This window comes from Globicephala melas, chromosome 15 (assembly GCF_963455315.2).
Source record: "Globicephala melas chromosome 15, mGloMel1.2, whole genome shotgun sequence".
Taxonomy (NCBI): domain Eukaryota; kingdom Metazoa; phylum Chordata; class Mammalia; order Artiodactyla; family Delphinidae; genus Globicephala; species Globicephala melas.
In genome coordinates this window covers 6,026,564-6,043,987 of record NC_083328.1, presented here as the reverse complement: position 1 = coordinate 6,043,987, position 17,424 = coordinate 6,026,564, and the positions used below count along the sequence as shown (strand labels likewise).

The window sequence follows — 17,424 nt, the reverse complement described above, 5'->3', positions numbered from 1 at the left end:
GGCGTGTCTACGGTTGCATTTTTATTACCTCCACATTTTGAAGCAGTTCATGACCAGCAGAGTGCTTTGGGGACATTTTTTACAATAAATGGAAGCATTTCTTTAAGAAAAAGGCAATTGTTCCTTCAGTAGGTAAGCCTCCCGCCCCTCCCCTCCCCTCCCCTCCCCACCTGAGGGAGCAGCCTGTGGGGACCCGAACTGGTACCCTAGAAACATTCAGCAAAGCGATCCTTCGCCTCCCTGACCCCCTTCCCTCAGCAGCTGGGATGAGGGCAACAGACTCCTCACAGGTCATTTGATCTTGAGATCCTTCAAGGCTGACTCCAAGCTCTGGAAGGAGACAAATAAGATGGGCTGGTTCTCAGCTGTCCTGCAGACACCCCACCCACAGGGACCTGGCCTGGGACAGAGAACCTGGTCTTTGGGGTCAGGCAGACCTGGGTTTGAATCCCAGCCCTAAAGGAAGATGCTGCAGAGGGTGCCAAGGCCCAGATGCCAAGGAGCCCTCACCCCACTGAAGTGCCCTGCGGGAAAGAAGGAGGAGGACTGGGGCATCCAGGTGGCTGCCAGGGAGAAATGGGCGGCCTGCGGGGAAGCGAGGCGGTGGGGGGAGGGCAGGCCTCACCTTCACATCCCAGATGCTCATGCCGCCGTCCATGCCTGTAGTGCAGAACTGCGAGCACTTGGCCTTCCCCCCACTGAGCACCGAGATCTGGCTGCAAAGAGGATGAGGGCTTTACAGATCCCAGCCTGTGCCTGGGCCGTGCTCCGGCCCACTCTGCCCTCCAGGAGCTCCCCAACTTTTGGGGGAGCCCACCCCAGTGAGTGTGAGTGTGTGTGCCCAGCAGGGACAGCCCAGGAGGCCGGGCTGTGAAGGATCACAGAGGACAACAGGACGGGGCTCCTGAGTCTGCTTTAGGGACAAGCAGTAGTCCCTATGCAAGGAGCACAGGGCAGCCGGGCAGCTGGAATAGGACGCACAAAGGCCTGGGCAGGGGGTGAAGGCACACATGCTGGGGGAATCAGAGTGATGGAGCATAGTAGGGTGGGGAGAAGAAGCAGAAGATGGCACTGAGTGGATGCAGGGCTAGTTCTGAAGAGCCTTGAAGGCCGGGCAGAGGAGTTTAGTTTGAAGACGTTGGGCCACGCAGCCACAGGAGGGTTTAACTAGCCTAGGGGCAAGGTCAAAGTCTCGCCACGCTTCCTCTGATTTGTCCTGGGGTGGACGCCTGTGGCTGGCAGGATCCGGGAGTCTCTGGCTCTGGTTCCACTCTAGTTCCTCAGGGAGGCTGCTGCGAGACCCTTCATTCCGCCCCTCCCCCCCTCCAGTCACTGCCCGGCCACCCCCCAGAACGGTCCCACAGTGCGTCCTGAAAACTGAAAACGCAGAGCAAGGCTGACTGCTCTGCCCCACCTGATGCAAAATCTCAAGAGACTGACCAGCTTCCTAAGTGGGCCTGCACATCGACGCTGCCTGGGTGGGTGTGGAGCTCGCCCTTCGGCCCCGCTCTCACCTGACACTGTTCTTGTGCAGTGAGTCCAGGCCCCCGCTTGCTGCCGTGCTGCCCTCCGAGCTCGCCTTCTTGTCGAGGTTCTGGAAGCGCTCGCGGGCCGTCAAGCCGCGCTGCGAGCTTTGCTTGGGCACGTCCAGCCGCCCACCGAAGCTTAGTGTCCCCGCGGCGCCGTCGTAAGTGAACAGCACCGGGAAGCAGTCGTGGCCCTGCAGCGGGGAGGGGCGGGGTGACATTGGAGCGCCCCCACTTTCCTCCCGGGGAAACCCAGGCCGAAGGGCAGGTGCAACGCCGAGGGGCGCCCGGCCACAAATCGGGGGGGTCCCAGAGGCTGGATGCAGGGCTTGGGTGTAGCACAGGGAAGCCGATGCCAGCTCGGGGACACAGTCGGCGACCCCAGGTGTAGTAACAGGGACTGGATGTCGGGGCTGAGCACCTAGGAGCAGCCCCCTCAGCCAGCAGGGCCAGTGTTCAGTTGAGAAAGCTGGTCTGGGACTTTCCTGGGAGCCCAGGGGGCCTTGTCCTGCCTAGACAGTTACACCTGCTCTGGGAGAGACCCCACAGCTGGACGTTTGTCTAGGCAGAGCAGGCCTGATCCCCCTCTGGGACCCCATTAGGTTCCCTGAGGCCTGAAAAGAGCCTTGACATAGGTGGGCAGGAGGAGGGAGGGAGAGTAGTGTCCTTCTGGACACACAGGACTGCACTCCCCCACAAGCACTCATTCTCTGAGTGAGGAGGTGTGGTCCTGTCATTTTCATTGGCCAATAAAATGTAAGCAGAAAGATTAGGATCCAGGGCCCAGTTCTCCACTTCCCCTCCTCACTCCACGGGAGACAAAGCTCCCATCTGCACTGAGCAGAGCCCCCCTCACAGCGCCCACGCTGGACAGTCAAAGGGAGCAAGAAACAAACCTTTACTGTGTTAGGCCACTGCAGTTGGGGATTTTTTTGTTGTTGTTACCACAGCATAACCCAACCTATTTTGGCCAACAGAGATATGGATGGATGGGTGGGTGGATGGGAGGAAGGAAAGGAGGAAGGAGGGACAAGTAGAGGGCTGCCTAGGCATCTCGGGGCTCGCTGGGAGATCTGCTGTCACCGGCCCCTGCTCCCCCGCCCCCGCGCCCCCTTACCGCTGCCACCAGACTGTTTTCTGTGATGAAGGTCAGGGCCAGCAACGGCAGCGTTTCAGAGGCCAGAGTCGCGACGCTGAGTGAGAGAGAGACGTCAGCCACACCGGCCCCTTGTGCTCGGTGCCTGGGTTGCCCCCCATTCGGGTGACCTGTACTCACGCCATCTTCTTGTCGGCATCAGCCAGGCACACGGTGCTGTCATGGCTGACCCAGGCCACACGGCTGCCGCTGGCGGAAAAGCAGACCCCGTGCACCCAGCCGCAGCTGCTGCTGGACTCAAACATCAGCTCCCCGAAGGGCATCTTGGAGCCCCACGGGGTGGGTGCTGGCCGCTCCTCCACCTCCTTGATGTAGGCTGAGAAGATCCTGCCAGGAGAGGCAAAAGAGGGGGTGACCGGGGGTCTGGGAGGGGCCTGACAAGGGACTCCCTCTCCCAAACTGGCCTGCTGAGGCCAGAGCACCCGGCTGAGTCCAAGGGTACTGTAGCCGGCTTTCCGTGACCTGCATCTTCACGCTCAGACAAGTCTGGGCCTTGGTGCCCACTTTGGGCAATGGTGTGGGGTCAGGAGGTCTCCCAGCTCAGGGTCCCAGGAGCTCCCAGGACCCTTGGGGCCCTCACCTGAGGACTGACCATCCACGGCCGACGTGGCTCCCAGGGCGTCTCCTGTCCCCCTCACACTGACCACTACACTCCAGGGCTAGCCCCTAGGATGTGCCCCCCCTCCTGCTCGGCACCGTGAACCAATCCTGCCCCCCTTCCTGCCAGCTCCACCAGTTCCACTCGCCATCCCAGGGCCAGCCCGGAGTCATCTGACAGGTCAGGGTGCCAATAAGAGCCTCATCAGGACCTCCTCCTCTCTGTGCCTGGGGCCTCTGGTGCCTGCTGTAGCGTCATTTCCCAGGGCAGATGCAGAAACCCAGGCCATCTGCCTGGAGCTGGGAGCCGGAGACCTTGGGAGACTCGGGGGGCGGGGGGGGTAATGGGCCCAGAAGTGACAGCCAGCCAGTGGCAGGTGGAGACTCTTTGTTCCAGGCCTTAAGATAACGAGGCAGGGTTTGTTCCAGCCTATCAGTCATTATACCTTAATGTGAAAAAGTACACCCACTCATTTTCCCTCAGATAGAAGCCAAGAAGCTGAAGGAGTGGGAGGTTCTCATGAGTACAAGAGGGCCTAGAAAAGAAATCTTGCTGACATTAAGTGGTGGCAAGGGGCACATCCTTTTAAGACTCCACAGAGGCTGGAGAGAGGACCCAGGGATGACCCTTCAAAGAGCAAAACCTCACAGAAGCTCGACTGAGGCCCCCAGGTCACCTGCTGACAGCAGAGCTGGTCTGGAAGGTGGGTCGTGGGGCTCCCAGGACGGAGCTCCCCTCCACCCTCCGATCCCTGTCCCTGTGTCGATGGCAGGGCCCCCCTCACCGGCACTTGAAGTCACAGGAGCCGGCGGCCAGGAGCACGTTGTTGGGATGCCAGTCCAGGCTGAGGATGGTGGAGCGAATGGGCTTCTTGATGTGCTTGCAAACCCACCTGGACACGGCAGGCAGACAGGTAGGGAGGAGACAGGGACACACAGGTGGGCACCCGCCAACCCGGAGGCTCCAGGCTCCCACTGGGCCCTGTAGACCACAGAGATCCCAGGAGGAAGGGGCCTGGGTCCAGGCTAGCAACGTGCCAGGTCCCATCCAGGGTGGGGACACCATCCCTGGTCTTGCGACAAGCCTGGGGCAGCTCAGTGAGAAGTCACGAGGCCGCTAACTGGTCAGGGTTGGATTTGAACTCGACTCTTGGACTCCAGCCTGACCTCCCACCTGGCCTCTGCCCTCAGGGACCCCGGGGAGAAGATCATGACGTGCCTGGGAGCTTGTGAGTGGGCCCTGGAGTGTGATGGGCCGGGAGCCTTGGGCGAGTGATCTGCCTCAGGGCCTTTGCTCATCTGTAATGGGACTGCAGCAGACGCCCAGTCCAGGGGGCTGATGGGAGGGGGTGGGTCAGTGCCAATACGTGTGCAGGGCTTAGCGTGATGCCTGCAGAGGCGGCCCGGGTGCTGCCTGGGCCCTTATTACTGAGACAGAGCTGTGGGAGGGCAGGGGGCTGTGCAGAGAGCCTTTCGCCTCGCCTCCAAGGGCCAGAGAGGACACACTTCCCCAGGGTCATGTGAACAGGGGTCCTGACTCCCCGTCCCGTGCTTTCTGGGACCCTCTTGTCCCACCACCTGTTGGTCTGCAGCCCCAGGTCCCTCCCAGCCCACTCTGGCCCCACCCAGGCACCCACCAGTCGTTTTCCTGCTCAAAATAGCAGATGGAGATGACACGGGAGCCACTGCCCACAGCAAACTTGTTCTCCTGGGGAGCCCAGCGCACACAGCGAGCGGCGCGGTTGATGCGCAGGATGACGAGCGTGGGCTTCCATGTGCGGCCTTTCAGCGTCCACACGTAGGCATTGCGGTCTGTGCCGCAGGTCACGATGCGGTTACTCTCGGGGGCCCAGTCGATGCCTGTGGGGTGGGAGGAGGCACTAGGCTGAAGCCATCCAAGCAGAGGTGGCTCTACAGTGTACGCATGGGGGGCCTTAGAGGCCACAATCGGGATGAAAGCTGCTCCAGGGGGTACTACTGGAGTTCACTGGGGGTGTTACAGCTCCCCCAGCTATCAGCAAACATGCTGGAAGGCCAAGCCAAGAGACTGAAAAGAAATGGGTCCTTGGTAATGCTGAGCTGCTGGATCACACCTTTCCTGAAGCCCTTAAACTTCTGAGTTTTTCAGTAACATAAACCAATCAATGTAATCCCTTTATAACTTAAGCCACTTTGAATCAGCGTTCTGTTACTTGCAACCCAAACTATCCTACCTAACATAGTGAGTAGGTGGATGGCCCAGCCCTGCCCTGTCCCCTGCCTTCTTTCAGGAAGATGACCCCAGCCAGCCCAACCCACCTGTCACCTGCCCGTTGTGCTCCTTGAGCTCGTGCACCTGGACCCACTTGTTCCCACTCTTCTCATAGATGTGCACCTCGTGGTTGTTGGGGCAGATGGCGATCTCTGCAGGAGAGACGGGTGGGCGTGGGGAGGAGGCATGCGTGCCCAGGCTCCCCCATGACTCCCCACCTTCTCAGGCCACCTGAGCAACACTTTGTCCTCTGCTAATGCACTCTCCTCCTCTGCCTCAGGTCCTGCTGGGCCCCCCTTGGGATTCCTCCCCAGGGGCTGGCCACCCCTCATCTGCATCCCCCAGCCCCAGTGTCCCCAAGGCAGTCTCGCAAACCTGCGGGAGCTCTCCCTGCCCCCTGCTCCGCCCCTGCTCCAGCCACGGTCTCCTTGCTGCTCCTGATGACACCAGGCTCTGCCACCGCGGGGCCGTTACACCCACCCTGGCCTTCGCACGCTGGCTCCGTCACCTCCTTTGGGTCTCCATGCAAACGTCACCTCCCCTGAAAGCCCTTCCCTGGCCCCCTTTTCTAAACTAGTGCCTTGGCTCCATCGCTTTCCCCTCACCCTTCATGTTTCCTCAGAGCTCATTTCACTGCAGGTTACATTTCCCATCCCCAAACCCTCCCGTAGCCGTGAGCAGAGGGCAGACCCGCTGTTGTGCCCACCCAGTCCTGGCACCCAGAGCAGTGCCTGGTGCAGGCAGGGCCGTGCTCTCGCCTCCAACCCTCAATGCCCGCTCGCCTGGCTGCCCTGCTTGGGTCCCTTCCCCCCATCACTCAGGATCTCAGGATCGGGGGTCAAGCAGGGGGACAGCTTCCCACGGCATCCGATGGTGGGGGGAGGGCACTCACGGGTGCGGTCCTTGTTCCAGGCATGGCAGCTGATGGGCTCCACCAGGAAGCTGTGATAGGCCATGGCTGCTCGGCTCCTGTGCCCAAGACAGAGAGGGAAGCCAGGTCAGCCCCGCCCTGCCCAGCCAGCCTCGCGGGAGGGCAGCCAGGGGGCCACCCTGGCCTCCCGACTCTGGCCTAGCGCTTTGCTTCCCTCCTGGGGCCTCAGTTTCCCTCATGAAACAGCAGCTCTCATGGGATGTGTCCGAGGCTCCAGGGTACAAACACAAAGGATGGGGTGGGGAGTGGAGGCGGGGAATGGGGGTGTGCGCGAAGCCACTACCATGAGTGGGGTGTGCTGGGACCCTGCCCCAGACAGGCCATCACTCATCATCTGTGCCTCAGTTTCCCAAAGGTGGAAACTCTCGCTCCCCAGGAGTGAACCAGGTCTCCTGGCCTTTGCACATGCTGTTCCTTCCCTCTGCAGGGAAGGCCAAGCCTGATGTGCCTTGGAGGCCAGTTCTGTCCACATTTCACACCAGCGTGCTAGTCTCTCTACACCACCAAATGTCCACCCCTGTTCTATGCGGCAAAGTCCTGCTCAACTGGAAAGACCCAAAGAGAGCATCACTTCCTCAAACCCATTCTCTCCCCACCTCAGCTTCCCACTCATGGGTAGAGCCCAGCAGCACTGCCTACCAGCTGTGTGACCCCAGCATACCACTCGCCCTCTCTGAACCTCAATTTCCACATCTGCCAAATGGGAACAGGAATCCGGTCCCCCGCCCGCCAAGGTGTTAAGAGGGTGAAATAAGACGACACACCACGCCTGGCACATAGTAGGTGATCATGAAATGGCAGAGCTTTGTCTAGAATGGATGTGCCAGCACCCGGCATGCTTCACCTGTTTAGGGGTGGGCCTCCCGGCCGGACCAGGGGCCAATCCAGGGGCCCACGAGCCTCAGGTCTTCTCACTGGCTGTTCCCTCGGCCTTCGAAGCTCTTCCCCCAGATGCCTGCACAGCTCCCACCCTCGCTGCTGCCATTCAAGTCTGTGTCCAAGGCCACCTTCTGAGCAAGGCTGCCTCCCACACCACCTCCACACTCCCTAGGCCCTAGTTTTCTCCAGGGGATAATCTTACTGAACGCGAGTTACTTTGTGCTCATTCATCCTGCCCGTTTGTCTTTCTCCCCCTGCTGGAAAGTAACGAGCTTGATGGAGACACACACTTCTGACCATCTTGTTTACACTTCTATCCCCGGCGCCTAAATGCGTGGCACATAGTAAGCACTCGATAAATATTTGATGAACACAATTGTTTACTGCCATCAGTGTCCAGCAGAGTAAGTTATTTTTTTAAATGTAAAAAAAAAAAAAAAAAGCCACACCGCATTCCCTGAATGCTGCACTCACCAGCTCTAAGCCCTCCTGTATTCTCGACTTGAGCCCCAGATGACGGGTGTGAGGGCTGCGGTTGGAGGGGAAGCCGCCTGCTAGAGTCACGTGGCCCTGACGTGGGTGTTCCCAGGCCCTCGGTCACCTCCCCCACCTGACTGGCAGGTTTGTGGCCCGAGGCTGGGCCCCAGGAAGGCCGCTCCTCAGCCTGGATCTGAGCCCTGACCTCCCCGGAACCCTGGGGTCTCTCTCTGCCCCCAGGGGGGGTCTCGACCAAGACTCCTCTGGGAGGAACAGCACTGAGTTGCGGCCCAGGTACGAGGGTCAGGCTGCAGTGCCGTCCATCATACTGCTGGGGACTCCGGGGCTCAGCGACCACAAATCCCGCTTTAATTTATAGCAGGAAGTCCTGGAAAGTTCCTAAAGCGGCACAGACCACCGCGCACACGTGCACAGAGAGGGCAAGGGACCACCACGCCTGTTCCCGCAGGCCTAGCGCAGGGCCCCGAGTGGGTCCCTGGGCAACATTTGCTGAGAAAGAAGGTGGACACACACAGCCAGGCTGAGGCCACACACGCGCGCGATCAGCCTGGCACGTGCGCATGCGCGCGCACGCACACACTGCTCCCATACACACACGCATGTCAGCCTTGCATGCACACACGAGCACACCGCTCCCACAGCGGCCGCCTCCCCAGCCTCTGTCTCCTTATAAGGCCTCTTTGTGTAAAGCAAAGGCCCCGGAAGTGGCCTCGGAGCCCAGGTCAGCAGGCCTGACGGGGTTTCCCCAGGCACTTCCGCTGCATCCGGGCTGGGTGGGCCGGGGTCATCCACGTCTCCACCGCAGGGAGGGAGCACCTAGGTCTGTCCACTAAGCCGTGCTGCTCTGCCTGCCCCCATTTCCCAAGGTCACAAACGGGGCAGGGGGCGGGGCGGGGTGGTGGTGGTTAAAGTAAGAAACTCACTTCCAAACGCCAGCTAGGTTCTTCTTGGCCCCTGACTCCACAGGAGGCCAACCACCCCCTCCCCTTCACCCCAGGCGGCCCAGCAAAAGCCCAGGGGGTCCCTGGACCCTAGACTCAGACGGAGCAGAACCCAACTTCCCAGCTCCAACTGTCCCAGGCACACTGTCTGGCCGGGCATCTCTGCCCCTTGTCGGCTCTTGGTGAGTGTCCAGACGTGTGGGCCGGGCTCTAACAGCCTGTCTAGGGACTTTTCAGAGTTCCAGGCTGTGAAGATGGAGACACTGGCAATACAGAGGACAGCGGCCCCCACACTTGCCAATATCGCAGCTGAGAGGGCTTGGGGACCCTGCCCATTGTTTCCTGGGACCCAAAGATTCTCAAGCGGGAGAGGGAGGGGCTGATAAAGATGACCACAGCACAGTGGGACAGGCAGGTTCAGAGCACACCTATCAGCCGACCACACTTTAGCATAAATTCAGACAGAAATACTCCCTAGTCTACTGACCCACACTGTAAAGGGGGGAGGGGGTACGGGTGGAAGGGGTGGGAGAGAGGAAGACGTGTTTTCCCCTTTTCATAACTTTTTCATAACTTCTGCAAAGCGGTTGAAAGCAGCAGGGCCTCCCGAGGACTCCCTACCGCCACAGGTTACAAATGCGGAAGTGGCAGCCCAGGGAGGGGCGTGGCTTCTCCAGCCACTGCAGGCTTGAGGATCATGGGATCATTCCGTGTGGTCAGATCCAGGAAAACAGCCTTCACACCAGGCCACCCCGCCACAGGAACTATGTCTTAATCATTCCCAGGGAAACCTCTACCCTACCGAGGGGCGGGCACTGCCCGAGTGTGGACAACGCAACAGCTCAGCGGTGTCTGCTGGTGGAGGCAAAGGCAGGCTGAGGCCATGGCCCCGGGAAACCCACCCACTCATCGCTGTGACCCTGTGAGTCAGCATTGTGGACCCAGTTGATTGTCAAGGACAAAGAGAGAGGAAGGGGCCCTGAGGATGGCGTTGGGACTAGGAGTCCACGTCTAGTGCTCTGTGCCCCCATCACCCTGGAAAGAGAGTGAGGCTGGGGGAGCACGGGCCAAACTCCGACAAACTCCCCCAGCTGGCTCTAACTGTCCCCCACCAGCCTGGAGCCGGGATCTCTCTGTGCTCCAGGTAGCTCTTCCCCCATGTCTGGCACACAGTAGGTGCTCAGGATGAATGGATGGGGGATCACGCAGGGCTGGGAGAGCAACATGATGGCTGGGAGGAGCTTTGGGTCTCCAAGGTGGGGTGTGGGTCTCCAGGCAGGGGGTGCCAAGGACCATGTACCAGGGTGTGGACATAAGCTGCACGGGGACAGGTATATTTGTTTTGTTCACAGATGAATCCCCAGTACCAATTAGAGTGCCTGGCACATAGTAGGTGCTCAATAAATATTTCTTGAATGTGGTTGCATGAATGAATCACATCCGTCTTATGGTATACTTCTTATAGACCAGCCCTATTATTTCACTGGTACATGTATGCAATCTGTAAATATTTACTGGGGAGTATGCGCTCAAGATTTTTTCCTGATAGCGTCAATGATCCAAAAAACTTGGAAATCGTCAATCTAAAGGGTCCTCTCTGAGGATTCGGGGAGAAAACAGCTCCCTTCCAAAGCAAGGCAAGCCAGGCGAAGCCCCCAGCTGCCCAGCCAACGGTCTCAGGCCTCCCATCTTTTTTCTTACATGCTGGGTGCAAATTCTGACTCTCTCCATACTGACTGGGTGCCCTCCGCCCATGTTTCCCCCACATCTCTATCCAGAAAAGTCTGGGGTTGGACGAGGCACCAGCTGTAGGTTCTTTCTTGCTTTCAGAGAAGCTTCGCCGGCCCAACCTTCTCTGAATCCAGAGGTTTGACTGCATTGGAGGCTAAACCAGGCAGGAGCTGCCTGGAGCAAGGATCTCTGCTCTGCAGGCACCCAGGGAAGTCCCCACCCAGCTCAGCCACTCCAGGGAGCTGCCAGCAAGCCATTTTGCACATGTGCTGAGCTGTTACTCAACTTCCTGTTGTATGTGGAACAGCCCTCCTCACCCCAACAGACCAGCCAATCCTAGACCAGCTCCACTCTTTAGGTCTTACAAACCAGGCAAAATCAAGTCAAGAAACACAAATGAAAATAACCATAAGGCACCATAAAGCATCAGCTAAAATAATCCAAACCAAACAAAACCTCAAACACAAAACTCAATGCTGGCCAGACTGTGGAGAAATTCTCATTTGTTGCTAATTTGTTCAGCCTTCCTGAAGGGCGATGGGGTAACATTCAATCCAACCAACTGGGTGGGAACAAACAGAAGAGAAGAACACAAACAGGAACTTAAAATATGTTAACATTTTTGGTGGCATAAATTCATTTTGGTGCTAAAAAAATAGCCGACTTTTTTTTTTTAAAAGCAAACATGTTCATAATAACCTTCTTTAAAATGGTGACAGGATAGAAAACTCCAGATGACTACAAATATGGAAAGAGAAATAGTGATATGAACATGTTGTTATAAGACCTATGTGGATAATATACAAACACTTATGTAATTATGTAATTAATTAACTTGGCTTTTTTTTTTTTTTTTGCCACTTGGCTTGGGGGATCCTAGTTCCCCCACAGGGGATCCAACCAGTGCCCCCTGTAGTGGAAGCACGGAGTCCTAACCACTGGACCAACTTGGCATCTTTAAATGCCCAGAATTTACCCAGGACTTTGACATACATTCTCTCTTTTACACCCTAAAACAAGCCCAAGAAGTTTTCCAGTGTTTGTTTTAACCTTCATCTCGTACAGGAGGAAACAGACTCAGACAAAAGCCAAACTTTGCTCAAAGTCACCCCACTCCTAAATGGCACAGTTTGGGATTCTGACCCCAATCTCAGAGTTTAGGTTCACCTGGACACTGATAAATGTAGGCAAGCCTTATAAATAACAGCAAGGACAATAACAGGGCATGTTTAGTCCCTGTGTGTGCCTTCACTCATGATCGTATTTAAGCCTCACAACTTGAAAGTTCCCCATTTTCCAGATAAGCAAAGTTGAGGCCCAGAGAGGTTAGGTGGCTTGCAAGGTCGGTGGCCAGTGATGGAAGAAGCTGGCGCTCTTACCAGTTTCTGGTCCCGGAGACCTCGCCGGCGGGGGTGCTCTTAACCACCGGGCAACACTGCCCGCCAGGCGGGAGGGGCCGGGGGACAGCCCGGAATAACCTGAGAGCCTCGGTGTCCGCACCAGGCTAGCTCCTGCGGCTTCACGCCAGTCACTACTGTGTCACTGTCACCGCCCGAGGTCCCGGCCCTGGTCGCGGTCCCCACGCCGCCGGCAACGGGGGGCGCCGCTCGGAACGCTCCGGTCTAGCGCCCGGGAGCTCAGGAGGGAGCGTTCCAGACCCGGCCCGCCCCTCCCTGGACCGGACCCCTAGGACCTGGCCCAGCTGGCGGGAGGCGGGCTGAGGGAGGGGGCGGTGGCCGGCAGGGAGGGAGGGAGGGGAGGGGCGAGGCGAGGCGAGGCGAGGCGAGGCGGGCGGGGGCGCCAGCTCATTTCCCGGCTGGAGCAACCCGGAAGGCTGGAGGACGGAGGGGAAGTGACTGGGCGTGGGGCCCTCCGGCCCGAAATAACGGGGCACACCGACGGCGGGGCAGAGTCTGGGGGGAGGGGGGAGGCTGGGGGGGCGGGGAGGCGGACGCGCGGGCCGGGGCGCCCCGAGGGCGCAGACTGCGGGGGGTGGGGTGGGGAGCGCTGCGGTTCCCTCGCCCGGAGGAGGCCGCCCGCCCGCAGCCCGTGCCCCGCGTGTCCCCTCACCTCCAGGCGGGCCCCGTGTGGCCCTTCTCATCCCCGATCTTCCGGCGGCCCCTCGTTGCGTCCTCCCCACCAGCATGAGGTCGCTCCCCGCTCTCCCCACGCCCACCCCCCCCCTCCGGGCCGCTCCCGCGCCCCCTCACCTCGGGGCGCCGCGGCCGCGGACTCTGGGCAGTCGACGCGCCGAACCGGCTCTGGGCCCCGCGCAGCTCTGCCACTTCCTCGTGGGCGGGGGGCGGGGCCTCCCGGCTCAGCCCCGCGGGGACCGGGCGGGACCCGGGCGGGCGGCTAGCGGTTGGAGAGCCCTGGTCCCGCCCACCCCCCGGGGCTGGGGCCGAGCTGACCCGGGGCGCCCTGAAGGCATCCGCCCCTCGCCCCCTGGCGGGCGGGGAGACTGAGGCTCGGCAAGGGGGACACCGCCCGGGCGGGAACCCGAGCCCTGCAGGGCGCACAGCCCCCATCCCCGCGAGCGGCCGTGGGGAGCGCCGGTGACCCAGCAGCTTAGCTGCCTCTCCCGGCCTCGGGCCCCGGCCGCGCGGGGACCACCCCTCCATTCGCGATAGGATGCCCGCTGGGCGCCGAATGTGCGGGGTGTGGGCAGTCAGGGGAGCCGAGGCAGCCCGCCCGCCGCCGGGGTCCTCGCTTCAAAACGGGGCCGCCAACCCCCGGCTGGTCCAGTTCCTTCTCAGTGCCGACTTCCTGCCCCTTTCCACCGCAGACCGCTTCCGACCCTTAAGTTACCCAGCGGCCTGGCAGCCGCCTGTATGTGGGTCTTGGGTCAGGTAGGCCCGTAGGTCTCTCCATCCCTGCCCTCTGCCTCATCAATGGACATGTGGCCAGGTGGTCCCTCCCGCTACGATTCAGCTCAGCTGGTCAGCCAGGCACTAAGCAGCATCACGGATGGGCGTGGGGTCTTCGTGGGTCTCAGGAGGTCCGGGGCCAGGCACCCACCCTGTCAGGTCTCCCCGCTTTGAGCCATGCTGTTTTTCTGTCTGGAACACTTGTCCCACCCTGTCCCCACCTGGCCCACTTCCCTTTATCCTGCAGGACATGAGTGAGTGTCTCTTAGGTCACTCTGTCCCTGACCCCCTCCTCAACAGGATCCTGTGCTCACCAGTCATGGCTTCCATTACACAATTCCACACTTGCGGGCAGCCGGGAGAACGAAAGGTGTCCAAAGGTGAGGAGCACTTTGAGGTGAGCACACAGGGTGCTTGGGAAACTTCAGCTTCAATTAGTAGGACCCTGGCTCTGAGGAGACACTGAGTGGCTGTCAGCAGGGCCCCCCATCCAGCCTTGGCAAATCCAAGTGATGGCTTTAGTCAGAAAAAAGTTTCAGATGGTCTGTACTGGCCACCCCCATCCCGTAAGGACAAGTGCAGTTTAATGCTGAGGTGACATTTGTGTCCCTGCCTTCCATTTACCCCTCCGCAGCTTTGCAGATGCCCAGGGAACCATTCCAGGTGGGACTGAGCCCCATCTCTGATGGCGGCCCCTGAGTGCTGTCACCCAATCAGCGTGTGGTCTCCCCGCCCCACCTCCTGGACTTGTGACCTGAGACGGTGGGTCAAAGCAAAGCCCAGGATCTTGGATGAAGATAGAGGGGAAAGCAGCGCCTTCTGGAATTTGAAAACGAAACTGGAAGAGCCACAGGGAAGCCCGACAACCCGGGGTGGGGGTGGGGAGCGTGATGGAGAGAATCCCAGGAAATGACCAGAGCCCTGGTCAACCTCTGACTGGCAGCCTGAGCCCAACCTGCCTCCGGGGGTTTCTTCAGGTACATGAGCCAAGGAATCTACTTTTTAAGTTGGTTTGAGTTGCTTTTCTGTTACTCATTCCTAAAAGCATCCTAACAAATATGCACACCTGAGGACTCCCTCTTCCTCACGAAACTGAGCTAATTTGGTAAGACTCAAGCTTAGTGTGAGCGGAAACCATATTTGTATTATTCACTCTGCTCTTCCCGGCGCCGAGATCAGTGCCTGGCAGCCAGGAGCACTCAGTATGTATTTGCTGAATGAATCAATGAATGAACAAACCAGTGGGGTTAGAAACTTGAACCCACTTCCGGCTCTGCCGCTTAACCTGTAGTGTAACTTGAATCTTCTTGCAGTGCCTGGGTTTCTGTATCTGTAAAGTGAGGCTAATTCCTAACAAGCACTGCCCGGCCACCTCAGAGGCCTGCGGTCACTGTGGGAAGACCCAGTAGATGGGAAACACACCTCAAGCTGGGAAACGACAGGGGTGTTATTTGAAATGGCTCCCTTGGGGAACAGTCTTCTAAGCCTTAAGTGGAGCAAGTCCTTGGGTGAGGAGAACCTGGTGGTGGAAGAATTTCATCTGGAGCTCAAAGAACAGCTCAGAGAGCTTTCTGTTTCTGCCCGGAATCTGCCTCCCCTGGTGCCCTGGGATGAAGGTCCTACACTCTACCTTCTTCCCTGCCTTCCCAGGATCCCCAGGAGGCAGACACACACCCAGGCTGACTCCTCAGGGCTGGCTGACTTGAGGAGGGCCGTCAGCTGGGGTCTGGTGCAGCGTTTCAGGGCCATCAAGGTCCTCCCTGGCTCTCTGCTCCTTCCTTCTTGCTGCACTGGCCTTACTGCCTCTTGGTCACAAGATGGCAGCCTAGCTTCAGGCTTCTGGACTCAGGAGGTGGTGGGCTGGCCAAGGCAGCGGGAAACCAGGGAGGAAAACCTTCCAGAAGCACGCAGCGCTATCTCCTTCTGTCTCAGCCCCTGCCCACCCCCGAATGGGGACCATAGGTCTTCCCCTGAGATCAAAGAATTGACACCCGGTACCAGGAGGGAAGAGGGGAGACCCTGGGCCTCCTTCCAAGGCCACGCACACATGGAGGTCTGGAGCACACACAGCACTCCTCAGCCGGGGCCTGCTCACACCCCTTCCAAGCCAGAAGGCTCAACTGAGAAACCGAGGTCTACCAGGAGACCCCACAGGTATCGCCGGGGGGTCCCCTCCTGGTTCCAATGACATCACCCTGCTTCTGAGTGTGGTGACAGAACTGGGCTGGGTCGCTAGGCATCTCCCCTGCCTGTCACCACCCAGCAGGGAGCGTGCTTGGCGGTTACCCCTGCGGCTCTGGAAAGGCTACCTTGATACAGGCTGCCCTCCCTCTCTGAACTTGAGTTTTGTCATCTCTAAGATGTGGCAGTCACAGTTCTAACCCTGCAGGGTTGCTGTGAGGAGTTCCTGCATATCAGCTGCTTCCCTTGGTGCCCGGCACAGTGACCTTGTGTGCATGGCACACATTCTTGCTGTGTTGGATCCGCCCATCCTTCCTCATCAAGCCCCACTCATCAAGCTCCTCTACCTTAGCAGCTTTCAAACTTTTTTTGACCATGACCCCCACAGACATATGTTGCGGCCTAGTCCACAGCCCCCTGTGTATCTGAAACAGAAGTACCATGAAGCAGAACTTACTACACACAATGCAGAATGTTGTTTTCTCCTCTAAGTACCAGCCATGATTTTACAACCTACAAATGGGCTCTGACCCTCAGTTTGAAAAACTCAGCTCCAGACCATATTTCCTTTTTTTTTTTTTTCCTGCCGTGCCGAGTGGCTTGCGGGAGCCTAGTTCCCTGACCAGGGATCGAACCCGTGCCCCCTACAGTGGAAGCACAGAGTCCTAACAACTGGACTGCCAGGGAAGTCCCTCCTCCCCTTTTCTGAATGGACCTAGTGGATTCATTTCCTGTTACTGCTGGAGCAACTCACCACAGAGCGGGTGGCTTGAGACAACGCAAGTGTCTTCTCTTACAGCGCTGGAGGTCAGATCTTCACAGCCCACATCAGTAGCTGGAGGGTGCTGGCGGGGTGCTGTTTCTTCTGGAGGCTCCAGGGGAGAACCAGGTTCCTTCCTGCAGCTTTTAGAGGCCTTGGCCTTCTCCCACCCCAATCTGCTTCTACCCCTTCATTTGCTCAGACTCTCCCCTGCCCGCCTCCCTCCTTTAAGGATTCTTGTGATTACACTGGGCTCACCTGATAATCTAGGCTCAGCTTCCCCAGCTCAAGATCTTTAACTTAATCCCATCTGCAAAGCTCACAGGTTCTGGGGATTAGGGCAGGGACATCTTTGGGGGGCCAGTAGTCTACCTACCACACCCAATATTTGAATTAGACACACACATAACTCACATAACTTTATAATGTATAGACCATCTGTACTATTCCACGTGGGGTAGCTTAATGGCCTCACCGACATCGCAGGCACCTGAGGGAACCCTAGGCCTTCGCATCACTGCCTCACTGGGCACACATGAGAACTAAACCACTTGCGTGATTGCTGGGTCAAACTGAAGGGGCCATGCCTAAGCAATTAATCTGGGTTCTGAGGCCAACCCAGTTTTCTCAGCATATTCTAGAAAAAACTTTTTTTGGTTAGCGAATCCTTCATACACCACTTCCCACCCTACCCCACTCTGCTATTAAGGGTCTCCGGGGCCTAGTATAGGGCCAATGCCAAGCCTGAAGGCAAACCTCGGCTTTACTGAATAACAGGAACTGCTAACCCTTTACTACTCCCATTTTACAGGTGAAGATAGTGAGGCTCAGAGATGTTAACTATGTTGCTCAAGGCTACGCAGCTTGGCAGAACTATGACCTGACACCAAAGCCTCCAAAGGGCTTTGGCCACTGTCCCTCCAAATCGGTAGCGATTGTGGACCGAGGACTGCTCGGAGTCTCACAAGCAGGGCGAGATGAGAAGGGACCTTCCACCATCTCAGACCCCAGCACTGCGGGTTTCTGGCTGCCACGACAGGGATGGGCCTTCTTCCATGGACGTGAGATGGCCCAAGTTAAAAAAAGAAAAAAGATGACTCTAGGCT

At 58.4% G+C, this 17,424-nt stretch overlaps 1 protein-coding gene across 2 annotated transcripts; it reads right to left on the bottom strand.

Annotated features, from left to right (window-relative positions):
• Positions 1 to 151: 151 nt before the first annotated feature.
• Positions 152 to 12,809, bottom strand: ARPC1B (actin related protein 2/3 complex subunit 1B). 2 transcript variants are annotated; one of them, XM_030845986.3, is made up of 10 exons: positions 12,721 to 12,809; positions 6,423 to 6,499; positions 5,578 to 5,682; positions 4,917 to 5,139; positions 4,065 to 4,172; positions 2,803 to 3,009; positions 2,644 to 2,719; positions 1,515 to 1,720; positions 626 to 716; positions 152 to 330 (listed from the first exon to the last, which is right to left on the bottom strand). In XM_030845986.3, exons 2-10 carry the CDS (start codon positions 6,484 to 6,486, stop codon positions 292 to 294), a joined length of 1,119 nt encoding a protein of 372 aa, XP_030701846.1. In that variant the 5' UTR covers positions 6,487 to 6,499; positions 12,721 to 12,809; the 3' UTR covers positions 152 to 291. The 2 variants fall into 2 exon arrangements, with proteins under 2 accessions (XP_030701846.1, XP_069899641.1); XM_070043540.1 differs by lacking the exon at positions 12,721 to 12,809 and adding an exon at positions 11,890 to 12,072.
• Between the last annotated feature and the right edge of the window lie 4,615 nt (positions 12,810 to 17,424).

Excerpts from the sequence above, each read along its gene's own strand:
- ARPC1B (XM_030845986.3), bottom strand. The coding sequence starts at position 6,486 with ATGGCCTATCACAGCTTCCTGGTGGAGCCCATCAGCTGCCATGCCTGG. Across the intron at positions 5,683-6,422 it reads CTGGAACAAGGACCGCACCC|AGATCGCCATCTGCCCCAAC; the intron begins GTGAGTGCCCTC and ends TCTCTCCTGCAG. Across the intron at positions 4,173-4,916 it reads TTTGAGCAGGAAAACGACTG|GTGGGTTTGCAAGCACATCA; the intron begins GTGGGTGCCTGG and ends TGCCGTGTCCAG.